The 26,808-nt window shown below is 40.3% G+C and overlaps 1 protein-coding gene across 4 annotated transcripts in view; it reads right to left on the bottom strand.

Moving 5' to 3' along the window:
• TSPAN12 (tetraspanin 12) overlaps positions 1-26,311 on the bottom strand; it is a 41,390-nt gene extending 15,079 nt beyond the window's left edge. For 2 of the 4 annotated variants that reach the window (XM_021553449.3, XM_085568629.1), the window contains exons 1-4: positions 26,194-26,311; positions 25,720-25,856; positions 14,330-14,412; positions 13,587-13,722 (exon numbers count right to left, since the gene is read on the bottom strand). In XM_021553449.3, the coding sequence (XP_021409124.1) occupies positions 13,587-13,722; positions 14,330-14,412; positions 25,720-25,785 (285 nt within the window). In that variant the 5' untranslated portion in view covers positions 25,786-25,856; positions 26,194-26,311. The remainder of the gene's footprint in view (positions 1-13,586; positions 13,723-14,329; positions 14,413-25,719; positions 25,857-26,193) is intronic. The other 2 variants (XM_021553450.3, XM_077783437.2) reach the window with 1 other exon arrangement.
• Between the last annotated feature and the right edge of the window lie 497 nt (positions 26,312-26,808).

Here is a 26,808-nt window from a genome sequence, read left to right as displayed (position 1 = left end):
AAGCAGAAGTATACTCTCCAATGTTCTTGAGTCCAAACTTTCTTCCATGTCAGAGCTTCCCTCCGTTCTCAGTACACAAGACTTTAAAGCTACAATCTTCATGGATTTTAATTTAATTTGAAAATCAAATAAACAAAATCACAATATAAAATAAAATAGAATGAATATATAATTCCATCAGTAGGATATATGCCAAATGGCTTCTAGTTATTTCATTCTGGAATCTATTTAAGACCCAAAACATGTACTTATGGTAAGATTTTTTTTTTCTATTAATGGTTGAATAAGATGTATTTACTCAGTTTAAAACAGAGTACAAACCCAAAAATGTTAAGCTTTAACAGCCATCTACATAGCACCTTTTTCATTCACCTGAATGAAAGGTCTGGAACTGAGTAATTCAGATACCTTGACAGCTACTGATCTTGCCTTAATCTCTACTTGCTCACCAAATCTAACTCCTTGAATTAGGCATGTAGACACATACAGAGATATGTAAGAAGTGTGTGTAAAAATACTCATGTTAATTATCAGAAGAAACCTGTACCCATACCCTCCCCCTGCAAAGGTCTATCCAATAAAGACGGTACTGAAAGAAGGATTCCTGTTTTACTAGTCTTCATCATGTTACATTGCATATTTACAGTTGTTACAGCTGAACAACACACTGCATTTCCTTACAAATCAACCCTGTAAGCACACACACGGCGCTCCAGTATAGGCCTTCAATAACCCAAATGGTCATCCTCCAAAGGTCCAAAAGAGGAAAAACATGAGTCACACATTCCAAGAACAGCGCCTTCTCTAAAAAATAATTAATGAGCTTCTATGCAATTGTATCTACTATCACTGCAGTGCCTAGTAGCTATGCAAAGGGTTCTTTAAAATACAGCAATCACAGAAATATACTTTTCTACGTATTCACTTTGGAAGCAGGAAAGAATGACACAAGCTTTAGCGCCACATGCTCTCTTAGTAAATAACTATAATAAAAAAAATGTTTAAGGGCATTGTGACTAATACCAACATTTCTGAGAGGGAGAAAAACTAAATGTTTCAATGAAAAGTACATTTCACTTCTCTGCTGTCAGAAGCAATTTCAGTGGGTTTATACTCTTAACTGAGTAACAAGCTTGGGACTGTCAGCTATCTCTGAATCTTATACAAAAATCACTGCTTGTGGTGAAAGTGATACATCTGGGAGCGTACACACGGTGTCCTCTGCAAAACTCTTAATTTGCAGTTTTTCGTAACATTTAATTAATTCATCAAGTTTAACATTTGAAACTTCTCCATCTTTCTCAGTGTGTAAGTTAATAGTACTTGTGGTAGAAGACAGAAGAGCCAAATCCAAGATTTTCTCCTATTACTGAATACAGCTCAAGATAGAAAACTATTTAGCCAGATTCACTTATAAACCACTTCTGGCTCTGCCAGGGACTAAGCACTCCTGACTAGCTACATCTATATACATCAGGGCACTGCAGAATTAAGCTTTCTGTCCCGAGAAAGCCCATTGCTGTCCGTAACATAAAAAACAATGAGTTTAACACATGAAAGGCCATGCTCTGAATTGAGTGACTGTAGGCACACTGAACACGCACACAGGAAGTTGTTTCTCTCCACTACTGAAAGGGAGTATTATATCTCTATATCATGGTTTGCAAAACAAATACTTCTTATAGAAGTTTTTTTTTAGAAAAATATCCTCTGTTATTTAAATGCATTACCCCTAATTCCCATCTTCCAAATCTAGAAATTATTATTGGCTTCAATGCTTATTTCTTCTCCCCAGTTAAACTCCCACAAGAGTCTGAATGCTAAATGCATCTTCCTGCATTTCCATGTTTCTGATTCTTGCCAGAAACAGGGACTTGGTTCTGAAGCAGGCTTAATATTTCTTCCTGTGGGCTGTGTGGCTACATGTTGTAAAGATGAGTAATTCACTGAGGAGCACAGTTGTGTATCACACTAAAAACAGCACCAGGAAGTCCCCGATAGTGCCTTGTACAGAACATCTCCCTCAGAGTATTCTTGGTCATTACTGAGGTATTTTCTGCTGTTTCTTTGTTTCTTTCTTTTGTTCTTGGCATAGAGATGGTAAGAAAGGGAAGGCACATAAGGGAGTGAACAATTTTGCAAAGGCATCTACAAGCGATGATAAAAGCACAGTTGTGATTGTTTTAAGAACTGGAGACCAAGGCAAATCCTACAGACTTCTAGCATTTCCCTTTCGCAGGCAATTGCAAATGACTATCATTCTCTCCTTAGTCTGACTATGCAAAGTAATCAGAAAACTGGAGTGGTGCCTTGATCCTGTTACAAGCCCATCAGTTTCACTGAAGGATTTCTTCCTCCAGCAAAACTGTGAAAAACCTAAAATGTTGCTTCCTTGAGAGAAGCTGAATGACTGAAATGCTGGCAAAAAACACTCTTCAGAGAGTAATAAATCAAAGTAAAAATACTTGCCAACCTAAAAAATAAATAAAGCATTAGCCATTTACTGCTCCATATGTCATGCTTGTGGCCAAGATACTCAACTTCAGCATTCTTTCACTGCAAAATGGATGTTGTCAGTTAGCAGGAGCTGGTCTCCAGCAACCTCCTTGTTAAAACTGCTCTACTACAGGTCACAGGCTGGAAGGGAAGGAGGGAGAAGAGAGGGAGGCAGCTCTGTAAAGCAGTAGTCTTCCAACAGGAACATCACACAAGCACTTGTATTTGCAGCACTGACAGACTGCAAAGGCTTAACCAACTCTTTTTCCACCATATCAGTCCTGAAAGAGAGGTGAAAGACCTGGGAGCTCAGGAAAATCACATTCTCCTACATTTCTTGTGTAAGAGACTAAACATTCAAGAAGTGTGAATAGAAACAAAGTCATTACTGTGAAAACTAGTTTCAGCAATGCAAAGAGGCATGAAGCACCAAAGGAAAGATAGTAAAGATATTCCGTACATAATCACTAGACACTGCTCTGCTGGAATAGTCTTCATGTGCTACAGCCACAAAAGTGACCACAGCCAGTATTCAAATTCTGAAACCTCCAATGCAGAAACCACACACAACAACAGCACAGAATCCCATCACTGAAACACTACCTACTAGTGCAGAAATGCTACCAGCTTACACTCACCTACTGCAACCTGTAACAGCCTCCATAGAGCTCCTGGGTGAGTCAAACAACCCCACGTTCACATCTACAGGGAACTCATATATAAGACAGAAAGGACAGGGTGCCAGTGAATGCAAATCCCATTATGATGAATTTCAGCCACAGAAGGGAAGTAGCCATCAAGTAAATAAAGTCATAAATCAAACCAAAACAAAACCAACACCTACCAAATCAAAAAACAGGGACTAGTATTGAATTGGTTTTATCCTAATTCAAATAGTTATCTGCATAAAGGCTATCAGAACCTGATAAAGCACTAAAAAACATACATGATGTTTTCAGATATGCATTAAAAATCAAAGTAATTAAAACCTATTTTTATAAAGGTCTGTATAGGCTGTGTAAATATAATCAAGAACTGTTGTCTGAATAACATTTCTGCACACCACGGTGGCACCCCACAAGAGGGTACAAGCTCCATATATGCCAGTGTATGCCAGTGTCCCATACATGGAGCACATATGCTCTGGCATATGCCCAAAATGTCTCCCTGTCTCTGCAATAAGGCTAAAAACTAAGTTACAAAATTAGTTCATCCTAAGTAAATTATGACAGGCTTTTTTTGGTATTACATTTGTTCTACCAAACTAAGCTCATGTCCACCACCACCAAATATATTCCAGGAAAATATTTCTTTCTTGATCATCTCATTCACTTAGACAAAAACACAAATAAAAATAGCAAATGCAAGCACCATATCACTTTTACTGAATATAAGGCATTTTACATTTGTTTCAAGAGCGTTTTTTCCAATGACTCCCATTCTGTTCAGAGAGTGATAGCAAAGAGCACACAAGTGAAGCGTCTCCCAACATAAAATCTCTCCCTCATGGCTTCCCAACCTGCTGAGTACAGTATTTTTTTGTTGCAACTTAGGGGCAACAATCTTTTGCAGATATGCAATATAAAATCTTACTGCAGTTCTAGAGATTCTGTGTTGAATACACATGGTATCTGCAATTAATAACCTCACATAATTTGTCTATGCTTTTCAGGCAACAGGTGAAAAGAAGTGGCAAAAAATAACCTACTTGTGTTACTAACAGAACAGCAACACAATGATGGAGAACACTAAGAAAACACAGTACATGGAGAGAGATTTTAAATTCTTCTCATAGATTTTTTTCCAGCACAAATATTGAATTCTAACTACATTTAGCAATGGAAAACTTGAGTTAAAACTCTAGTGTCCTACAGTAGTTTCCTTCAGTGCAACCACCAGGGCAATTGTCAACAGCCAGTGCCCTACTTCAGCTACCATGATGATCCTACTGGCACAGATGCACAACCTACGTGACTGTCCTCTGAGGATGCCCTTCCGAACCCTGTGTAAACATTCTGCCAGAAAAAAAGCTAAGGCCAGGAACTCTAACAGAAATTTGGTCACTTGGGGTATTTAGTGACCAATATATCAGAATTGTGCTGTCAAGCAACTCAAGCGGGTAAGAGCTGCCGTACTACAAAGCTGAGTGTGCCCATGTATATTCTGGAAGTAATGGGTTTTTTTTTCACATTTTTTCACTCTACCACTGATGACTTCAGTAATTTGTTACCAATAACCTATGAAATCCTGCATCAGCAAGCAGCTACTATAACTGGTAAAAGTATGCTGTCAGCCTGTGCACAAGAATCAAAGACCTAAACACATCACCAGTCATGCTCCTTTGAGCCCACTCATACCAGTGATCGTTTTGTTTGCAGCTTGCAAGTGTGATTTGGAAGCAAAAGCCATGAACGTGAACAGACTTAAGGTTCTGTGCCAACCCAAGTTTCATCAGAACTAGAAAGGCACAAGAATCATTTAGTTGATCTTGTCCTCACTCAGACCTTTTTGATTTTATGTTGCATCATGCTCTGTTCTGACAGCTTCCTAGTTAGCTACTATCAGCCTGAGGAGACTTCACCATCTATGTAATTAGTCCCTAGAGAATAAGTATATCCCACCACACAACACAGTCAAAATACTGACTTCTTAAGCCCACTTCCAGACAGTAAGAAAGCAAGTGTACATTCCATATATGAAAGCAAATACAGTGGCAGGTAGGGGCTACCTACTGGAACCAGAAGTTGCAATATAGTGAAGAAAAGAGAGAGCATAGGAAACTTTTGGAGAACCTCTTCTACAAGACTGTAGAAATCCTTCATCTTCTGAGCAAATGCACCTTTCTTTAAAGGATCAGTGTACTTATTAGGAACCATAATTCAAATCACCTGCATTTTATTTCATAAATATTTTTTTCAAGCTTTAGTACTCTCTCCCCAAATACTTTTCTCCCAGAAGATATGAAACCTTTTTTTTTTCCCCTCAGACTCGAGAAAAAACCCAGCCCTTATGCCAGAGCAAAGAAAGATTGGCTGATCAACAACTCGATTCTCCTCAGACTTGCTGTCTCACACTGCTTTCTTGAGCAACATGTTCCATGTGGTATTAGAGGTGAAGAAAGCTCTGGAAGGGCAGGGGCTAAAGGACATTCCAAGAGGGCAGCTGCAGAATGAAACCCTACCATAATCTCTAAAAGATCAGAGCATATGGTATGTAAAGCAAATGCCAGCAGATTTTAAGAGCTATGCATAGCATTTCCCAATGGCTAACAGCCTGAGACCATCAGCCTTGATCTTCTGAGATGCAAACCATCCAAACATCTCTCTGCCCTCTGGGAAACCTCAGATGACCATCACCACTGCATCACCAACAGGAACCAGAACTATTCTGTGTAAAACGTAACAAGTCCTTCCTCCTTTGATAACTAAGAAGCTATGATTCCTATTATTTTGTCAGTTTCCAAACTAACAAGGTTATTTTAATGATTAATCCAGCAAGATTTCTTAAAAATGGAGCACACACTCATTAAACGGAGTCAGACAAGCTGCATGGAAAACTGACATCCTGTTTATCCACTTCAGCAGCACAGATTTTCCCCTGCCTCCCTCCCCTGCACCCTGAGCCCTGTAGGAATTAACAGTCCATTAATAATTTTGATTTTAAATTTGGTTTATTTGTTTGACAACACAGAAATCTGGGAGAGACACAGCCAAAAGTCAACAGGGAAATGAGCAGAAACCATCACCTTGCAACATAAGCTATGGAATGTCATCCAGTTCTTCAAAATAAATACATTCAACAGAAAAAGGATCAAGCAGCTCTATTATCTTAGATTTGGTTTCCCAGATCACAAAATTTTATCAAAATGTCTTAAAGTCTGTGATCTTTGCAAAGTCCACCTCTTTTCTGTAAAATTTTATAAGTAATTTTTAAATTAATTTTTTATGGCAATGAACATTCTAGTTTTTAAAGCTATGTATCCAAGTTCTTTTCACTATGCCATTTGTTTTTTAAAAAATAAAATCATTTATGAATAGTTAGATTTTTGTTCACAACCTTGATTCTTCTGTAGGATATTCTTCACCTGTTGTAAATTTTAACTTTAATGGTTACCCTTGCTTATATATGTAAACTGGTATTATTTTGGAAATAAGCAAACACACTCCAAACAATTATTAGGATTTATTTGCTAAGGGTTCAATTACCTCAAGTTGGTGAACTTCCCAAGATAAGGGTAATTGCAAGGTAAAATACTAAACAGGACATAGGTGAAGACAGACATCAGACTGAGATTTTCTTATGGCTTGTCATATTCCCTTTCCCCTTTTTCTTCTCCCATTTCATAAGATTTATATAAAAACCAAAAGTTTCCTACTTTGCACAGATTTTTCAAAATACAGCTTCCTTCATTTGTCTACCGTTATTATTTGTCTACCTTGCTCTTTATTTTCCACCAAGGAAATTACACAATCTAAAAATGTTTCCTTAGTCAAGAAAGCCCTTTTTCTTGTAAAATAGACCTCTTTGGAGCTGATACACAATGACTCTCCTTCAACATGCCCCAAGACACTTCAAACAATCAACATTTTGAGTGAAGAAATGCTCTTATTGTATAAAACCATCTTCTGATATAAAACCAGCCCCCATGGACACAGCAAAGTGCCTTTGTGGTTGAAAAGTCAAAGTGGTATGTTTTACCAATAAAAAGATTAATTTACCTGACAGGACATCCACTCCGTACTCAGTTTGTGGCAACAAGAATGCAGCTGGACAACAGCAACAAGGCATACCCCACCAGTGAGGCAGGGCGGTGTCTCAGACATGACATAGAGATTTGGCTAGGCTCTGTGGATTCATCTACTCCTTCCTTGCTCTTAGGAACTTCTCCTATTTCTTGTACATTTCAGCAGAGAAAAAAACCTGGGCCAACAAGCAATGGGAAAACAAGAGCTGGAAAGGACAGAGGGGAAAAAAGCCCCACACTATGGCAGCGAGACCATATATTATCTCAGCAGCTCCTCATCTTTTCTCAGTCAAGATACAGCATCCCTCATTCCCATCCTGGTATTACTCACAACTCTCCACCCTTTAACAACCCCAGTGCCTTGAACCTACAATCATATCAGTCCCTGTCTTTCCTATAGTTTTGTGGTACCCACATACATCACTTCACCAACCCTTTTATTACTATCTTCCCTCATCTTTTGACCTTGGAGCATTATTCCAGAGCCTTTTTCAGTTCTGGTGCCATTTCATTCTCCTCTACTGCCCTGGTTATAGACGACTCACAAGAACTTGGAGGGAAGAAGCAGTATTAACAGTGTAACAAGTGGCAATGAGGGAAAACAGGAACAAGGCAGAAAAGAGCTACAAGGTTTGCTCCAAAAGGATCATGAGGCCAAACACAGTGACACCCAGTCAAATGAACACTCAAGGTTTAAGTCCCCAAAAACAAAGTAGTCACTTCCCATCAGGTGAGCCTAGAAATACAGCATGCAGTAAAAAGCACGGCACAGGAGTCCAGACACCATGTGACATGCAGAAAACACTGAAATTACTACTGTCAAAGGTAGTACCTTTCAGCACTGTGCCTCCTTTCTAAAGCAAGAGCAAAGGTCTCTTCACTAATGAAGAAATATACAGAAAATAATTAAAATTCATGGCCTTCTAATGGCACTATCCAACTTTGCTGTCCTAAGTCAAATGTATTTGCCTGAACTGCCCTCAAGAGGCCAGACAGTTCTTGCTACTTGGAGCTGCTGGGTAAGGCCACCAAATAGTGCTGCATTGCCTCTGCAACACTGCTGAGCATTCAAGGCAGCTGCTCAGTGCCAGGATGAAAGTAGCAGATCATCAACATGATCAGAGCAAACATTTGGATTTAAGTCAAGTACTTGCAAGAAGACTTGGACACTCCGACCAGTTCAATTCCTGTCATGCTTCCCCATGCTGCTCAAATACACAGCTGCTCTTGCTTGCTGTGTTCTGCAGGCAGCACCTTCATTGCTGCACAACTCCCCATATCCCACAGAGCCAAACAACTCATGTCTCCTCTGTAGGCTCCCTCTCCCACTTAAGGAAATTAGGAACTGTTTCAAAGCACTTGCGTTTGAAAGTCTTTCAAGGACACACACAGCAAGGGGTTTATTTATGTCAGGGAAGACAAGGTCAACAAAATACACCATGCTTTTACACAGGAAGACAGAGAAACTGGCATTGAATCCCAGGACCAAGGTACTCTGCTCCACAAAAATGGGAGACCTAGAGAGTGCACATTTTCCTGCAAAGCCTGGCTTAGCTCTGTGGTGACACTGTGGCATCACCAAAATCCATCTCAAAATCAAACAACTTGTCTGAACCTTAAAATTCCTAATCTAAATAGCAAAGACACATGCTCTCCATTTCAAGGCAAAAATATGTATAGTAATTAATACAGGCATCATCTCCAGCAGTTTACCTTTAAATGCAAATCTAGAAACATAGAAAGAAAAAAATACTCTTCTTTTTTGAGAAAGTCGCTCATATACTGGGGTATAATAAAAATTGGTGAACTTTTAGTGTATTTTCTCCTACCAGTGGAAGATCAAACATGCAGCACTTCAGAATGCAAGCTCAATGTCCAGCCCCTTAGGCTATCTAAAACTGAGGTTTAGCAGAGTACTGGTTTCTCATCAGACATGAACTACAGTATTATAAACACATTTAAACAGTCTTTCAAACAAGGACGGCCAACCCGCCTTGTGACTCTTTGTCTTCCTCCCACTCATATCACATTGGTAAATGGGCTATTGATAAAAGTCATAAAATACAAACTCAGTCTGTCCAGCTTAATATTAAACTGCACGGGTTTACACCAAGTATGTTTGTTAGTTGTTTCTTCCCTTCAATGCTTGGTATCTAAATAATTTAGAAATACTTCTGGGTTGGTAAATAACAATTCCAGTGCCAAATGATAGTACAAGGTATTGGAGCAGCTGTAACTGTGCTAAGCATCCACACAGATAGAAATTAATATCCTCTCTTACTACAAAGAAAATAACCTATACTATGTATTACTGCAGAAATACACGCTGCCACAAAAAGGGAAAACAAAAAAACAGACAACAAAATTTTTTTATCACTGAAGTCTTGTATTAATTCCTGTCATAAGTACTACAGAATAGCTGATGTTGCGCTACTGTAGAGCAGCTAACATTTCACACAGAGTAAGAATGCCTTCTAGGAAGAAAACACTAGCAATTACTGGTATCTTGCAAAATAGCAGATGTTCAAATTTAATCACCCTGTCACCTCTGCATCCACATGGACTGAAATGGGTGTATGTGCATAGAAGAATTTGCCACAGAAGGTGATACGGTCAACAGTATCTCAGCATTCTTTAGATAGACTTCACAGAAACCACAAGTTTAATGATAGTTTGTGTCTGGTTGTGTTTCAGCTCAATATACAGCTTAGTCTACCAGGGTCCAATTTATAACCAGGTTTCACCAGAACTGAATTAATAAACTGTTTAATCACACACCAACAGGGTCTAACAATATTTAGCTCTGAGGAATATTTATTACTCTGTCAACTATGTGATAAAAATCAGTAATAGGATTTGCCCTGTTGACTATCAAATATTTCTAATAGTTTTCCCCTTTGTGAAAACATACACAGACAAATTTGAATCCTGCGCTGTTGGAATGCTGCAGTTACAGCAAAGTCATGGCTAAAAATAGAAGAACTTACAATGAAAATTTCAGCCAGGAATTATTTTCCAGTAGGATTTTCATGAAGCTCTTCTTGCTAAGCACCAGAGCCTACTTTTGTTATTTTAATAAAACAAAAAGAACTCAAAAAAACCCCCAAACAACAACAAAACCAACAAACAAGCCCCCCCACAACAACAAAAACAAACAAAACCAAAAAAAATTTAAAAATAAGAAACAAAACCAAAACAACCTACCCACATCCTTAGGTTCCTACTCTTAAAGAATGTATACACTTTGTTAGGGTTTGGGTTTTTTCAGTTAGGCAATGCACAAAATAAACTTTGAAAACAATCCAAAACAGAGCCTCAGAAGAGGAGAGGCAAGTATTCTTTTTCAAATCCACAACCAATCTTTTTGGAAAAACTGTACCAACCATCATAAAACTGGGACTCTCCCATCCTTGCACTTTTCATGCATCCAAGTCAGTGACTTCAAAGAGCTCAGATCTTCAACTTTAGGCTGGCATCACAGCTACTTCTACATGAGAATGTTGGTGAATCACACACAAAAAAATATAGAAACTCAAGGTACAGATGGACTCTTCAGAAAAACTACCCTTCAGGACATATTTCTGAAGTAATTTAAATGAAATTATCATAGCTTTAAAATGCTGGTTCTACAAAAAGTCCAGAGCATGCACCTTAGAAGATAAGGTTTTACATTTTCCTACTATTAAGCTGAGCAAACGTGTGACTTATGCCCCCATGTGAAGATGGAAAGACTTCAAGCATTTAACTCCAAGACAAAATTTCAAGAACAAATGAAAATAATTATGTATTCAAATGTATTAAAACTGAACACAATGTTTATTTTATTATCTTTACAATTTATTACATTTTCCAAAAAATCCATTTCAATTAACATCAGCACTTGCAATGAGCATGCTGCCAGGAACCTGAAGACTTGTATCTAATTATCTGTGCATGCCATTATTATGGCTTTCATGTACTTCAGAAAGAAGACTAAAAGCATGATTGAGGAGGTTGTTAATGTTTTACATGAAGATTCTTTTCTTTTAGTTCATCTGGTTGAACAAAAGCTCATTTTGTTGATCCATCAGTTTTCTGATTAGTCTGATGAATGAAGCATTGACTTAGGTCGGTGTACTTCTGTATAGCATAACATAACTGCATTCATTTAACAATCAATCAAAGACAATGACATATTTAGGAAGATATAACTTAGTTTGCTTATCAGTTTTTTTAGCAAGAGCATATCTCAAGCTCCTAAAAATGAAATATTGCAGCATAAAATAATAGAAATGTCTTGTTTTGATTTAGTTTAACTTGATTGCCTAAACACACTTCAAATTATTTATTTCCAGATGGTACTAAAGGCTATAAATTATTTCTTCTTTTCACTTGCAATGCAAATAAACTGAAGGTCAAAACTAGTTTTAACTTCATTATCTCTTGAAGTAGTAAGGTGGGTTTTTTCAAAACTTATACTGAAAATAGCTTTTTCTTTCCCCACATACTATGTGGCATCAATCAACATAACATAGTTATTTTACCATTTAATTAATTTAATTAGTATTACAAACTACTGCCACTATAAAATAACGAACACATTATGAAAGTAATCTTATACCCTTACAAAAACCCCTAAGGTTAGTAAGATTAGCATACTTTAATACTTTCACTATTTTGATGAAACAAAAATATGCACAAGGCCCTTTTAAGATATGTAAGAAAGATTACTAGAGAAATAATTACATTAATCCATTACTCTTACACACATGCCCACAACTAAGTAATTGTCTTAGAACTCGTCTCCATTGATTTCAACATTGCTATGTTAAGATCTAGAAATAAAAAAAGCAATTACTAATCTGTTACTCTCACATGCTCAGATTTAAACGAGAGTTTTCCCCAACAATATAGTTTTGAAAGAACAGTCTTCACAACACATATAGGTTGAACAAAATATCCAAAAGAAACAGCACTGCCTCTTGCAACTGAGGAACACTTCTGTTGCAGATATTCAGCTGGAAATATCAAATAAAGCTTTCTCCAACCCTCTCAAAAAAAAAAAATGCTATTTTAATACAAGACCTCAGTACAGTTTTGCAACTGTTTATTCTGCAGTTAGAATATTTCTGTTACAGAAAAGCAAAGGTTCCATAAATCTCAGCCAATTTCTTACAGTGTTTTACAGACATTTTGTGCAAAATCTGTGAGGCTGAGGTGTCACATACTTCAGCCTGCACAGATTCACAAGAAAAATTCAACTGAATGCACTCTGTGAGAATCCAACACACAGTACAGTGACAAAACAGCAGAAGCCTAACCCTACTTGTATGGGACCCTGCATATTCCCAAGAGCTGAAGGATTCTAGCAGTCCGATTTCTCCTACTGCAACAACAGTAGTCAAGTCTGATAAACCTCATTGCTCCTGCTCTCTTTGACTTACAGAGTGCTTGGAATCCTGCTTATCCTTGTGTTAAAAAAAAAAAAAGAGTCCAATTCTGCAAAGCGCTACAGCTACACTTTCAAGAAGCATACAGGTACATGACATTCTTGGATCTTTTGGATTTCAGTACTGCCAACAGTCTAAAAATTTTAACTCTAAACCTTTAACATTTGTGTGAACTCCATGGGCTTTTGCTAGAGTGGCATTTTTTTTTGGTTGACTGTTTCATTAATTGTCCTCAAATTCACGGACTTCCAGATGAAGAACATGGTGTTTGGCTCTCTTGACAGTCAAAGCCACGTCACAGTTAAACTGTACACAAAGCCTTGTGCAGGAGAGACTACTGCATTTCAGCTGCTGTCAGCTCAGCTATATACTCTCCAAATAAAGGGAAAAGATGGGTACTTGGAACTTATTTTTAAACTTGCTTGAACCAAATGCAACTGCAGAATTCCACATCCATGTAAGGGAAGACAAAGCTTCTGAATATACTCAGAATTAACTTTCATCATCTACAAATGCTGTTACTTTACACACATAGTCAGCAGTGAAATAATGCAAAGTCTAGGTTAGGTAGCTGTTGCTCAGCTAGGAGTCAAAACAGTAGCATACAGGTTTACTTCAGAGTACTCAGACTCACATCCCTATAATTATTAGTATTGAAGAGGTTGAGTTATTTTTCCCTTCAGCAACTACTCTACTAAATGAAGTGAGTTTTTGCAATTGAGACACTGCTTGTCTTTCAGTCACAGCATAATGCAGTCTAAGCAATAAATTATTTCCTACTGTGTGCTTTGCAATTACAATTCCTCACCGATACCGTAACTCAACAGGGTAATAAAAAATAATCACTATTTATCTAGTGCCTGTGGATTAAAACCTTTCTAACACTCATGAAACAAAACAGAAGTTATGAAACATACCCAGACAAGGAGCAACAGATTTCTTTTCACCGTTCCACAATATCCCAGCATTCCAACTATGATGAGGAAACAGCAGACTGCAATCATAACTGGGTGGACCACAGGAAAGTAAGTCAAAATGACAGCCTCCTCCACCCTAAAAACCAATCAGAATAATAATCAAAACAAGCACAATCACAAAAAAATTATACAAAAGAAAAAAAAAATACAGCCATTAAGAATAAAAAGGTGATTAGCAGATGCTTTCTTTCCAGCACTTTACACAAAAATCTCTTCAACATGGTTTTAAAGTTAAATGCTGCATTCAGGTACCAAAAACTGCATTGTCCAAAACCTCTCTGGAGTAAAGGTAACCTTCCTGCCCTACACTAGCACAGTGTGCAGCACAATGAGGCACTGTTTTATCACCAGGGCTTGTAAGCACTGCTCTAATAAAATTAATAGAATTTCTAAATCTATGGACTGAATAAATTATTCAAAACTAAATAGCAATATAATTTGATTTCATGTTGTCAACAGATTGACAACAAATTGATCCCTGTCAGAAGAGAAAGGCACATGATTCAAACCCTACCTTTCCTCTTTTTCAACTGCCCAAAACTGTGGCAAAAAGTGCTCCTTCCAATTCAACAATTAGTTTAACTGAAAGATGCTCAATTCTACAAATCCTAATTAAGAAGCTTACCACACAAAATGAACAACATCTACCCCAATCAGTAACCCACACAGACCAGAAGCTTTACCTTGTTTCTGCAGTTAAAGTGAGAACATTATTCAGGTAGTCTCTCAGCCAAGCAGAAACACCTAATATGCTGATGGACATCAACTAAAAAGAAAACATTAAGTTATTTATGTGTTTAACACAAATTACAAGATCATTCATAATTTAAGTAAGGCTCAATCATCACTAACATCTTTCATGCATTCATTTGTTTAAACAAGATACTGTCCCCAAAACTGTACTTCTATATGCTTAGAATTGGTTTGTTGCCCAAGTATGAGGGTGCCAGTGACAATATTCTTTTCCACCTAGTGATGCTACTACCAGCTCCTATCCCACCACTGCACAACATACCATAGAAACAGCAGGAAGGCCTTACACTGCTACAATCAGTGACTCTTCGGGGCTCACAAGTGATACACATCAGCCTGCATGAAACCATGAAGCCATACCCAGGTACACAGCTAGAGAAGAAAAATCTGATACAACAGTCTTGATACACTGACACTCAAGAGAGAAGATTTTACTTTGGGTTAAATTTAGAAGAATCTGATTCTCTTGCTCATTCTGACACAGTCACACCATGAACACTACATCTCAGTTTCCTGAACCATAAAATGAAAATAAAACTAACTGCATTTCAATTATAAACCATATAAAGCATTTGGGTATCTAATATGTCACGCACTTCAGAGGCATAGAGCCACCACACTTTCACGAGGACTGCTTCCACAGCAAGTAAATCCCCAAGACTGAGCCAGAATTCCCCACCTGGAATTGTCACCACCTCAGCAGACAAGGATTTCTGTCACCTGATGCCACACTTCAGCACACCTGGAACTTACAGGAGAAGCTCTGCCCTCTGATTTTCTTGAGAAGCCAATCCTGAACAACACATTCACCTGCCACACTGTGACAGCACCAGCTCTGCAGGTGCAGCAGCAGAGGTACTGCTAGAGGACAAGACACTCCTCATTCACTTTCATGGGAGTACCTAGGCCTGAACCACAAAAGACACAGGACATCAGAAGCACCACTGTTTTGCTGAGGGGAGGAGTCCTAAGCATGCTGACTTTCCTGAATACTACTGTTTTCATGAACTGATGGGAGTATGACAGGACACCTGTTGGCCTCAATATCTACCTTTTCACATGTCCTCAGTATTTCCCTGAAGGTGTTTTTAAGAACAAGTTAAATGGTTCAAACCTAACAAGGGAACTCACTCTGTGTCCTTACTGGCTCCTTAGCCTGCAGCATGCCCACAGCAGACTACTTCTGTCTTTAAGATTTCACAGAAGTCCCAGCAGTTATCCCAGAGCTTCTTCCTGCTTTTCAGATCTAATGCACAAAGTACAGGCACTGCCCTGGTTCTGAGTGCTGCCAGCAGGAGCTGGGTGCTTGACATGCTGCAAGCATACTCCTGGAAGCTAGTGCATGCTACCTGTCTACTATATTCACTCACGTTCTTTATACTCTGTGAGATCTGTTTTGACTGGTGAAATAGTAATAGTAAAGAACATTTTCTATTGTCTTATTTGCAGGAAGCTGCAGGAACAAGGAAAACAAGATGATGGGAATCTCCTCCTAAATAAACTCCTCCCACCTATTGCCTAAGAAAGCATCAGGCAAACATACCACACAAGCAGTCAAAAACACGAGAGAGGTAATGCAGACTACAAGCAGCCAGCCTTTCTTGTTCTCAAAAGGCAGCACAAAACCTTTTTAATACTCCACATCTCCCTGAAAGGCCTGTTGATACACACAGAAAAGCATTAGTTCACAGATCCACTCTGTTTCTGGTAAAATATTTAAGATATATGTAAGATATTTAAGATGTAACCCAATTTGGTTACTTCATTTTATGACAGCGGTGTTCAGAAGTGAGAAGTCCATCAAAACACTGCTCAGAAAATTTCAGTAAGAGCCAGATGGTCCTGCTAGGAAAGCAGTACTAGAAAAATGATCACTTTCTAAATAACATTGCTCCTCACACACCGGACTGGTGGACTGCCTGCTCCTTGCTGTCCATTAGGCACTCCCAGGCTGCACCAATTTTTTTTCAGCCGACAGCATGTGGCAACATATTGTACACAGCAGTGAGAGGTGGTGGATTTCGAGGAAGGCTAAACTGCTCTTTCAGCAGAGATAAGATTTGTCTGCATACTGAAGCATGCAGGTTATTAACAGATAACAGGGAGATCACAGAGCAAAAACGTAAAAGCCATAGGGGACAGAAAGGCCTTTCTGGAGACCAAAAGTACTGAGCAGAATCCTGTTACTAAGAGAATCATTCAGTTTGCTAGAAGAAAAGCACTTGCATGCAAAGGCAAATCAGGAAGCACAAGAACTTTCATTTCTGTTCTGTCTGCCTAAATTGAGTTTTCTCTACCTAGATATATATTTTTGCCCACATAAAATCCATGGAAAATCTAGGCAGATACCTCACTAAGCTAAGGCCAACACATGGCCATGTGACTTCTACAGTAATGATCAATGATCATATCAGAAAATGTGACTCCCTCTTCATTTATGAACAGCAACTGGAAGAAAAGGACTGCTTCCTTCAACCTAGGAAATTAACCTTCACTAATAATGTAACTTACATGAACACTGTTTTAGTTCATAAGAACAAACTCTCTATAAAAGGCCTCTTGCATCATTCAGAAACATTTTAGCCATTTAGCTTCTCCCTGGCTATTCTCTTTTAGTATGAATAACTATTGTTTCTTGCTGATGCAAATTACATGCAAGAACATTCCACCTATAAAACCTGTGAAAGTCAGGCTACCACTCAACCACTTACCTACCCTGTGCCTGGCATGTTTTCACCACCATTAACTGCTTCAGGTGTTACTGACTTCTGCAACTCTTAAAATGCACAAGAGCTAGGTCAGCATGATTCTGAAAAAAGTGCAAGCATATTGCCTGACCTTGCTGCTGAACAAGGTTACACAGATTACCCGTGCCAACATTCTCCTGCCAATCAAATTCCTAGTGAGGAACCTTTGGGCACCATATTTTCAAGAAAGTCCAAAGTGAATTCTCTTACTCTGAATGACCTGAAAGCCAGAGCGCTGTGACACACTTCATTCACAGGCATGAAAGTCACTAACAGTGTCCAGATGGGGTGGCAGAGGCATGGGGCAGAAAGTGAAGGCAAATACTCAAGAGATTCCACTTGAAAAAAAAAGAGGCCTGTGAAAAGAGCAAACTGATAACTCAAAATAGCAATTCAGAAGTAAGTTCATTACAAAAGGTGTATTTCACAGCACATAAGCCAGTAAGTGCTTGGTAGCTCTTCACTAACAGAAGGAAATTATGGGGAAAAAGTTGCATCCCCTCTGATCAGCAGAAGTGAGCCTCAGGGCAGCAACACCCTGACTGATGAAAGATAACTCTGCAACACCAGACTGTCCTGCATAATGACTGATGTTTATTTTAGTGACAAAAAATTATCAAGTACTAGCTCCCATCCATCAATCCACTTGCTCACCTGCTCCATAGCCACAAGGGAATCACAGCAAGAACACAACACACATGTCTGGCCTCCACAGCCTCCTGCTGACTCAAAGTGCAGATGTGCTGCCCTGTAAAAGCACTAAACATCCTCAAGTGCCAGATGACATCAGGAAAGCTCCAGGCATCCACCACTTCACACTACCTACAGCACATGCAAATCTTCAGCCAGCAGCATAAGAAGTCCATCAACCAGCAGTACAACTGAGTCCAGGCACTCAGCAGGCAGAAACAATACCAGCCTCCCCAAAAACTTTGGTGTACATCCAAAGCCACCAGCAGGTATCAGCAGGCACATCATTGCAATTCACTGCCAAGTGATTTTCAAGAAGTCATGGGCAAGAGCAAGGTCCTGATTACAGCTATTGTTGGTTCATTGGAAAGATGGTAAAACAGTGGCCCCAAAAAACTGGCAGTCCCCACTTCAATCACTGCTTTGAAACTGATTTATATGTATAATACAGTTAAAATCCATATCAAGTAATCACATGAAAGAACACAAGTTTATGACAAAACTTCTAAGATAATTCTCACATTAGCAGTAACATAATTTCCCCCAAAAGTTCTCATTCAAGCTTCTCTGATGACAGCCAGTCTGCGGTGCTGTAAATACGATATGCTAGTATGCAGTAAAATATGTTTATTTGTTGCAGCTGGCTGCAAAAGTCACTATGGGTTTAATTCTGAACTGTCACAATATGTTGTATAGCCATCAACATGACACTGAGGAGTTCACAATGATGCCTACTGTAATGCTCTATTTTAAATATATTTTCACACTGATTGAACCTAGGTAATAAATTCTATTTTTATATATGAGAAATATGCACACAATAATATATTGAATTTTCAAATTAATTTCTAATGTAAAGTTTTTTTTAAGCTATTAAAGTTTTCTCAGACAACTGAATTAAAATATCCAACAAGACTTCAGCTATCAAGAGCAATCATCTCCAAGCAGAGTTTAAATTGTCTTGGTAACTCTCTTACATAAATTAGACATCAAAATTAAAATCATCTGCAATTCATTAAATATATCTTTTAAGCCATTATTTTGAAATTTATACTCCCAGTGTCTCTGAGGCCATGCCTAAACTAGAAAATAAATCTGTATTTCCAATTAATAAACGAACATGGATTTCTGTCTCTAAGGGAGCAAGTCTAATTGATCTTGCTATATCCACACCTGTGTTCACACTCTCATTTTTTTAATTTGAACATTCTAACACATTCAGTTTACTTTTCCTCAAATTTGAGAATATTTTCTAAATATTAAATTGGAGGAAAGATTAAAAGTATTTTCCATACCAAAAATCAGATGGGGTAAACATCTTCAGGCCATGCTCTGATATCCATAATGAAACACTGACTAACAGCCCTACAGAGCAACCTGCTTTACATGAAAAGGTTTCTAGCTACAAGGAAATGACTTCCAAGATATGAAAACATTCATCAGAATATGTCCCATAATTTGAGTTATAAAAAAAAAAAAAAAAAAAAAGCCCACAACAAACAAACAAACCTTGTGAAAATCTTTCTGTTAAAATTGATATGGGTAATCTGAGCTATGACTTACCCTTACCAAGGGACGGAGGGGATACATCACTCTAAAGTCATGAGCACACTGTAATGCTTTTACAGGATTTTTCACTATTAGGTTCAATATTCAGATCACTGAACAAACACAGAAAACTCAGATCCATGGATAAACAGACAACTACTTTTTTTGGGACAGAGGGACATTAGGGTGGAGGAGGGGGGACAAGAGGCCTTGTTTTTCTGTATTACCTGGCAAAACCACTTAAATGTTTAGAGAAAGAAGAATTGCCTATAAAAAAGGGAAATCCCCCATTTCCTAAAAAAACACCTTTTATTCTATAGATATTCCAACATTTTGTTTTAGCTAAGCTTATTACGAGGTTATGCCTTGGTCCCCTCCCACATCAGTAAACAGCTGAAGAATGTTCGTATTTGCACTTTGAATCTGGGTTTGCTTGCACAGCTGCAACAGTAAGTTAGCAACCTGCTCCACATTTGGCACAGGCTGGAACTCGCACAGTTTGCAGTAAGGCAACTGCTGGAGCACTTACAGGCTGCTAAGAGGTCACCCTCCCAGGGAACATGAGCCAGTTTTTCAGCAGGTGGCTGTTCAAGGCACCCAGAAGAAGCACAGTAGAAAGCAAGAGCCCAAGCTTGCAAACAAATCTGAGGCACAGTTTTACTGTGCCTCAGACCCACATCAACCTCTGGGCTGCGCAGCACAAGGGTACATTAAAAGCAAACAATGATAAAGAAGTGCATATTCAACCACCCTCTCTATGACTACACTGGCACTGCACTTCTTGATAGTATATGACTTGTGCCACTTTTCCCTCAAAAGTAACCATCTCACTATCAAGACATCTTTGGCTTTGGGGAGGAAGAGGCATGTGCTGCTCATCACAGGCAACTCAGAGCAATGCTCACAGCTCAAGTATCCCAATCCATATCACAATCCACACATCACCATCAAGATGTTAAGCCTTCACATATACACGACATACTCTTAATTTTGGTTTTTTACGAGTTTTCTTTTATTCACAGACAGTAGTCACTCTCAGAGATGCTGGCAAATTATTTTTAAACCCATCATATATATATATACACACACACACACTTATACTTAAAAAGAGCATGTGTTTTCTATGATCCACAGGACTACACGCTAGCTGTTAGTGGGTTTATACCTAACTTTCCTATTTTACACAGGAATACCCACGAGCACATGATTAAAATGAACCTGTGCTTTTATTTAAATCACATATTCCTATAAAAATGCACATAATTAAACTGTCCCCTCCACCTTGTGAAATAGCTACAAGATATTTTAAAAATTGTTATTATTCCTGTGAACCTCGTCTAGAGCCTAGTACAGACTCAAGATGAGAGAGAATCTTCAGGGTACAGGAGTGTACTGGGTCCAGGGTACTGGAGATTCATGAATAATTGGATAGCTACCTTCTACAAAAGGAGATATGAATTTAAAGAAGGAAAAAATATACAAGTACCTGCATGCCAGATGGACTATTCCAGTTTGCTCCAGATTGTAGTTTACCAGTATAAGTACATAGCATGAAATTTTTCCTTCCCCCTGAGCTATAGGCTCAAATCTTGTCAGCACAGGTTTATGATTCATCCTCTATGTTGATGCAATGAGTTCCACAGACTTAATTGTGAGTATTACCAAAAAAGTGTCTGTGGTTCACTTCTTTATGAATTAAAAAGCATATTGCAATTTCTAACATTTGGGTGGGGTCTTGGGTTTGTTTTTTCCCTTTCCATTAGCACATTAAGCCACTCTTTTTCAGGACAGTTTTCCAGAAACTCATCTAGCAATTCACAGCTGATATGCTACAAAGGGTATGACATATCACCTACAAAGATACTTGGAATAAAATATATAGAGGTAGACACAAAGTTGACTTATGGCTGAACTCTACTTTGTTAGGACAGAGTCTAGTAATGTAACAATACTGTATAAATATTACAGCCTAAAGACACCAAAAAGTAAGAGATTTCTCAAATATCAGAATTAAAAATAGTTCAGGTCCTTTAAAACTACTCCTATAGCTTCCCCTGTTGAAATCATTCCTTTAAAGAGACAGCATATTCCCACAGATGACACAGTTATTTTCTTTATACAAAGAATGCTAAGAAAAGCAGGTTTTAATTCCACATGTCTAAAATGCAGTCTCTAAAATCAGAGGATATTTAGCCTAAAACACAATTTACTGTGCTACAGGTACCTGGCCAGGCAGTGTTCATTTCAATGGGTATTTTTTGTTACTTAAACTTAAAACATTGACCTGTTTTGACTTGGAATGACTTTTCATTCCAAGTTCAACAAGAGTGGAAGTCAAAATGCAGGAGAAACAATATGCAGAATCTGGTTTCACAGAAGGCAGGATAGACGGATTTCTTTCTCACGTCACAACTGACTTGAAAAATAAAGCAAAAAAATTACAAGATTCAACACATGCATTTGAAACTGGAGGAAACAGGAAATAAAATATCACTGCTTCCAACCAACCTTAGTTATTTCCTAAAACAACACTCATGTTCACTTGCACTGAGTTCTCAATTAGTACAAATAGGCAAAACTAGATTTAAGTGTACGAAGTACTTAACTGGAAACATGCTCCAGTTTCATTTTATGTGATTTTTTTAACTTTATTCACAAACACAAGCTCAATATAGATGCAAACAATTTCCACTACCTGCCAGAAGCATTTATTGGCTGCAGTCACACAAGTGAAATTAAATGGTACTGCTGAAGGAAATCTTAAACACTGTTCAACAGAAACAGCATATCCCTAGGTAAAAAAAGCCCATGAGGTGAAAGAAAAGTGGCACCATCACTGTCTTGGCTCAAACATCCACTGACACTATTAATCATCAGTTAAGAGATCCTTACCACCTGTGACACAGTCAACTGCAACTTACAACCTTGATTTGTCCACAGCACTACAGTACAGTCATCCTCAATTACAAGAGACACAACAGCAGCTGCTTCTGCCTCACATGCTCACCAGGAAAAAAAAAAAGTTCTTAGTTTTCTCAAGACAAAAAGTCCGTACAGACTTTTTCATGCACTCTTCCTGCCACATTACATTTTGCTTTTCTTCCAAAAACTTGAGAAAATCAATAAAATCATTGTGCTGCTTTTAGTTGCATTTACTATCACTATCTAGTTCATCTATTTCAACTATTAATAACTTTTTTTAAAAAACATACCTGGCTAAGCTGCAAAGGAAAGTAGAACAAACCTGTATATCTCAAAATTATTGCTTTGCTTAATCCCCTACTACTCTAAGCAGCCAGGAGGCTGAATTTTCCCTGTATTCAGCATCATTTGCCAGTTCCTTTCTAGCACAACCCACAGGGTATACTTGCACTCCAGTATCTCCTGTGATATGCCTGTGCCATTATTACAGGCTGACCATGTTCTCTGACTGAAGGTCTGCCTAGTATAAATGCTTGCAAAAGTGGTCTGACTAGTAAAATAACCACAGGAAAATACAGAACAGTGGCAGCACTGCAAAGTGTGGCAAAGAGGGATTCTGTGAGGACAAATTATACAGTGCTCAAAATCAATGAGGATACTCATGTTACAGCCAGGACTGCTACTGCACTGGGACAGCATCAGGAGCTTGCCAATCCAGTAAAGCCCCCACCAGAAGGAAAAACATTGATGTCTCATAAACTTCAAAAAATATATTTGTAAAGCTATCAAAACTAAATTTCTCCAAGTCCCAACACACACACAATCTAGATATAACAAAGAGCAGTACTGTCCCTAAGAATAGAAAAATAGGAAGAAGTAGGAATACATCTTCCCTCAAGAACCACTAAGGCTGCTTAGCTAAGCACTAAGTCTTGACCACAAAACACCAAATCATGCCTTTTTGTAGGTCTTCTCTTTAATTAGGCTGTCCAGAATTTAATATACTGGAAATAGTAGTGTTACAGAACATAGAATCAAGTTGGATCCTTCAGTCTTGCAAATTACACTAAGAAGTGACACCCATTTATATATATATATATCTGAGGATTGCAGAAGAATGAAACCGAATGTTAACTGCAGGATTTAGTCTGAAGGATATTCCTTGTCCAGGGCACTGTAAAAAAAACACAGCAAAAAAAAAAAAAAAAAACGAGAAGACTGAGGATGTCCTGAAACTGCAACTTCTACTGCTATGAAAGAGACATCCTGCAGTCAGATGCATGCTTCAGTTGACCATGAAAAAAGCTTCCAGAGGGGTATCATCAGGTCTATGACCAGCACCAGTCACTTAACCAACAACAGTTAGAGCACTGATGATGAATTTATTACTACCTTGTAAGAAGAAAGGCTTTCTGCATGTTGCAGGTCCTAAAGTACCAATCCACTCAATTCCACAAAACCAGTGTTTTTCTGGAGCAGTAAAGGCAGTATATTTACTGTCATTATAAAACATTATAAAACATGATGAACCACTATAACAGAGCCTTGGCCTTTCAGTTGATTGTTTATGGATTATTTACAGCTCAGCAGACTTTAGGTCAAAAGCAACAGAAAGCATTGTAACACCACTTCCTGCCTGCTTCCCTCTCATGCACACACAGGTACCTCACAGTTCATCAGCTGAGCTCAGTAAAAAAAGTTTCTTTTCTAGCAGAGCATACAGTTGGACATTTACAAGCAATACTGTGGAGAATCTACAAGGACAGCAGCAGAGTGACTGATAAAAGTTTTCTCACTCCTCTGCTTCCGTAGGTACCGCAACCAACCAAAGAATGCAGACAGTGATGTTATGCAGCAACCATCTGCACCTTCAGTTTCTCAGCAGTATTAATGATCAGACTAGGCATTTGTTTAATCTTTAGGAGCTTCATACGCACTAGTCTATCCTCATCAAGCTGGCGGTGACAAATGCTGAAGTCCCATCACACATACTGGGACAGCTGCACACAGGACACATTTTGAAGCTTACTTCAGATGTTCTCTTCTACGAGCTTGAGAGTCAGACCTTACCAGACAGTGACTGGTACATTGACTCCTGCACAGTTTTATTCAGGCTTCAAAGGTTTCATGACCCCAGCCTGAACAAAGCAATCCTTTTTGCACAAAAACTACCATTCTGTTCCACATGATGTTTCTCTTTCATTCATATTCTGATTTTTCAGTCATCATGGGACTTCATCTCAATTCCAAAGCCCCTACCATGGCCAGGGACACCTTTCACTAGAAGAGGTTACTCAGACCTTGAACACCTTCAGGGAAATTTTTGCCTAGACAAAATTTCTCTAGGCAACCTGTTTCAGTGACTCACTGGTACCACAGTAAGAATTTCTTCCTTTATAATATGTCATGTAAACCTCCTCTCTTTCAGTCTGAAGCCATTCCCCCTTGTCCTGTCACTATATACTTTAGTAAATAGCCCTGCTCCATCTTCCTTGTAGGCTCCCTTCAGGTACTGGAAGGACACAGATCACCTCAAAGCTTTCTCTCTTCCAGGCTGAAAAATCCCAGTCCTCTCTGCCTTTCCTTTCAGAAGAGCTGCTCCAGCCCTCTAACAATCTTGGTGGCCCTCCTCAGGACCCATGCCAACATGTCAATGTCCTTTCTGTGTTTGGGATCCCAGAGCTGGATGCAGGTAGAAAAAAAAAATCAGATATAAACTAGGTTTAGTCCCATCCCTGCATCATTCAAGTCTAGAGCATCTCAGGAGCCAGCCCTTATGAATCAGGTGTGAGCCCCAGGTGTGCAATGTCATTCCATTTGCAACCCTTACCATGCACAAATCTCATCTACTCATGTGGATGAGATTTCATTTGCTGCAAATGAGTGAGGACTCTGAAAATATCCATACTGCTGTTTCTTCAAAGCTCCAAAAGCTTAAGGAACAAGAGTTGATCACACCCACTTGTGCTGAGAGTGAGAAACCTGCTGCTATAAATACAGCTTTGACTGAAATCCTCAAAAGGCCTTGCCTGCCACTTAGGATCTGTTCAGTGAATGCACAAAAAAAAGACTCTTGGCAGACCACTCAAACACCTGCAAGAGCTTGGAGTTCATCTTGGGTCATAGGATGCTCTGAAACTCACGTAGTCAGGAAGCCACCCGTGAATATTCCCTTCTTCACATATTACAGGTACACCGATTCCCACTAGTAACCCTAATTCAATTTCACTTCCCACCGGTTTCCAAAGGCATTTTTCCCGCCAGTAAAATGTACTCCCTTGCGGGAGCTGCCTGGCACGGAGCCCAGGGCACCAGGGCAGCACCGGCGGGGCCCGGCGCGGCCAGCCCGCGGCCAGCCCGCCGCGGCCTCCGGGCCGGCACCTGCCCGCGCCCGGCCGCCGCGCCGCACTCACCCAGAAGAGCAGGTTGAGGGCGTAGAGCAGGCAGCGCAGGCACTTCACCGAGTCCTCCCTGGCCATGGCGAGCCCCCGCGGGACACAGCCCCATGCTCTCACCACATCCTCCCGCCTGAGGCCGGGCCGCCGGCGCCCTGCAGGGCAAGAGGGGGAGAGGGGTGGGCGAGCCCGCCTCGCAGAGGGAGCAGCGCGCAGGTGGAGGCGGCGGAGCCGCGCCGAGCCCGGCCCGGCCGCGCCCCGCGGAGACCCCGGCAGCCTCCCTCCCCCTGCCGCCCCGCCCGGAGACAGCGAGGGCGAGCTGTTCTCATAACAATAATAAATGTGCGGGCAGGGAGAAGCCGCGGGCTACTCCAGCGGCACAGCGGAGCTGGGGCAGCGGAGGCACGGCCCGGGGACGCCAGCTCCCGCTCGGCTCAGGATGGACGCGCTGCCCGGGGGAGGCAGGGCGGCCGTGGGACAGCGGCCACTTACCGCCCGGACGCCTCCCGCACTCACTTGCTCCGGCGAGGACTCATGGAGCCGGGGCGCGGCGGCGCAGCGCGGAGCCGCAGCGCCCATGCCCTGCGGCGGTCCCGGCACGGCCCGGCCCGGCCCGGCCCCGCCGCTGCCCCGCCCGCAGCGCTCCGCCAGCCCGCGCCGCCGCGCATGCGCCGCCGCCCGCCCGGTCCTAGCGCCGCCGCCAGCGCGGACCCGGAGGCAGCAGCCCCGGCGGCGATGTGTGGGGCTGTGCCCCCGACAGGGCTGTGCCCCCGGCGGGGATGTGCCCCCACAGGGATGTGTGGGGCTGTGCCCCCGGCGGGGATGTGCCCCCGGCGGGGATGTGCCCCCACAGGGATGTGTGGGGCTGTGCCCCCACAGGGATGTGCCCCCGGCGGGGATGTGTGGGGCTGTGCCCCGGCGGAGCTGTGCCCCCACAGGGATGTGTGAGGCTGTGCCCCGGCGGGGATATGTGGGGCTGTGCCCCGGTGGGGATGTGTGGGTGAACTGGGGCAGAGTCTTCAAGTGTATTCGTTCCTCCTTAAAAAGGAAGTTGAACATGGAAGGACATAAAATCCCATGCAACAGGGACTTTATGATAAATTCATA

The sequence above is a fragment of the Lonchura striata genome, chromosome 1A (assembly GCF_050655825.1).
Source record: "Lonchura striata isolate lonStrDom1 chromosome 1A, ASM5065582v1, whole genome shotgun sequence".
In the NCBI taxonomy this organism is placed as follows: domain Eukaryota; kingdom Metazoa; phylum Chordata; class Aves; order Passeriformes; family Estrildidae; genus Lonchura; species Lonchura striata.
Note: the sequence above shows the minus strand (reverse complement) of the source record. Positions and strands in the feature narration are given on the sequence as shown.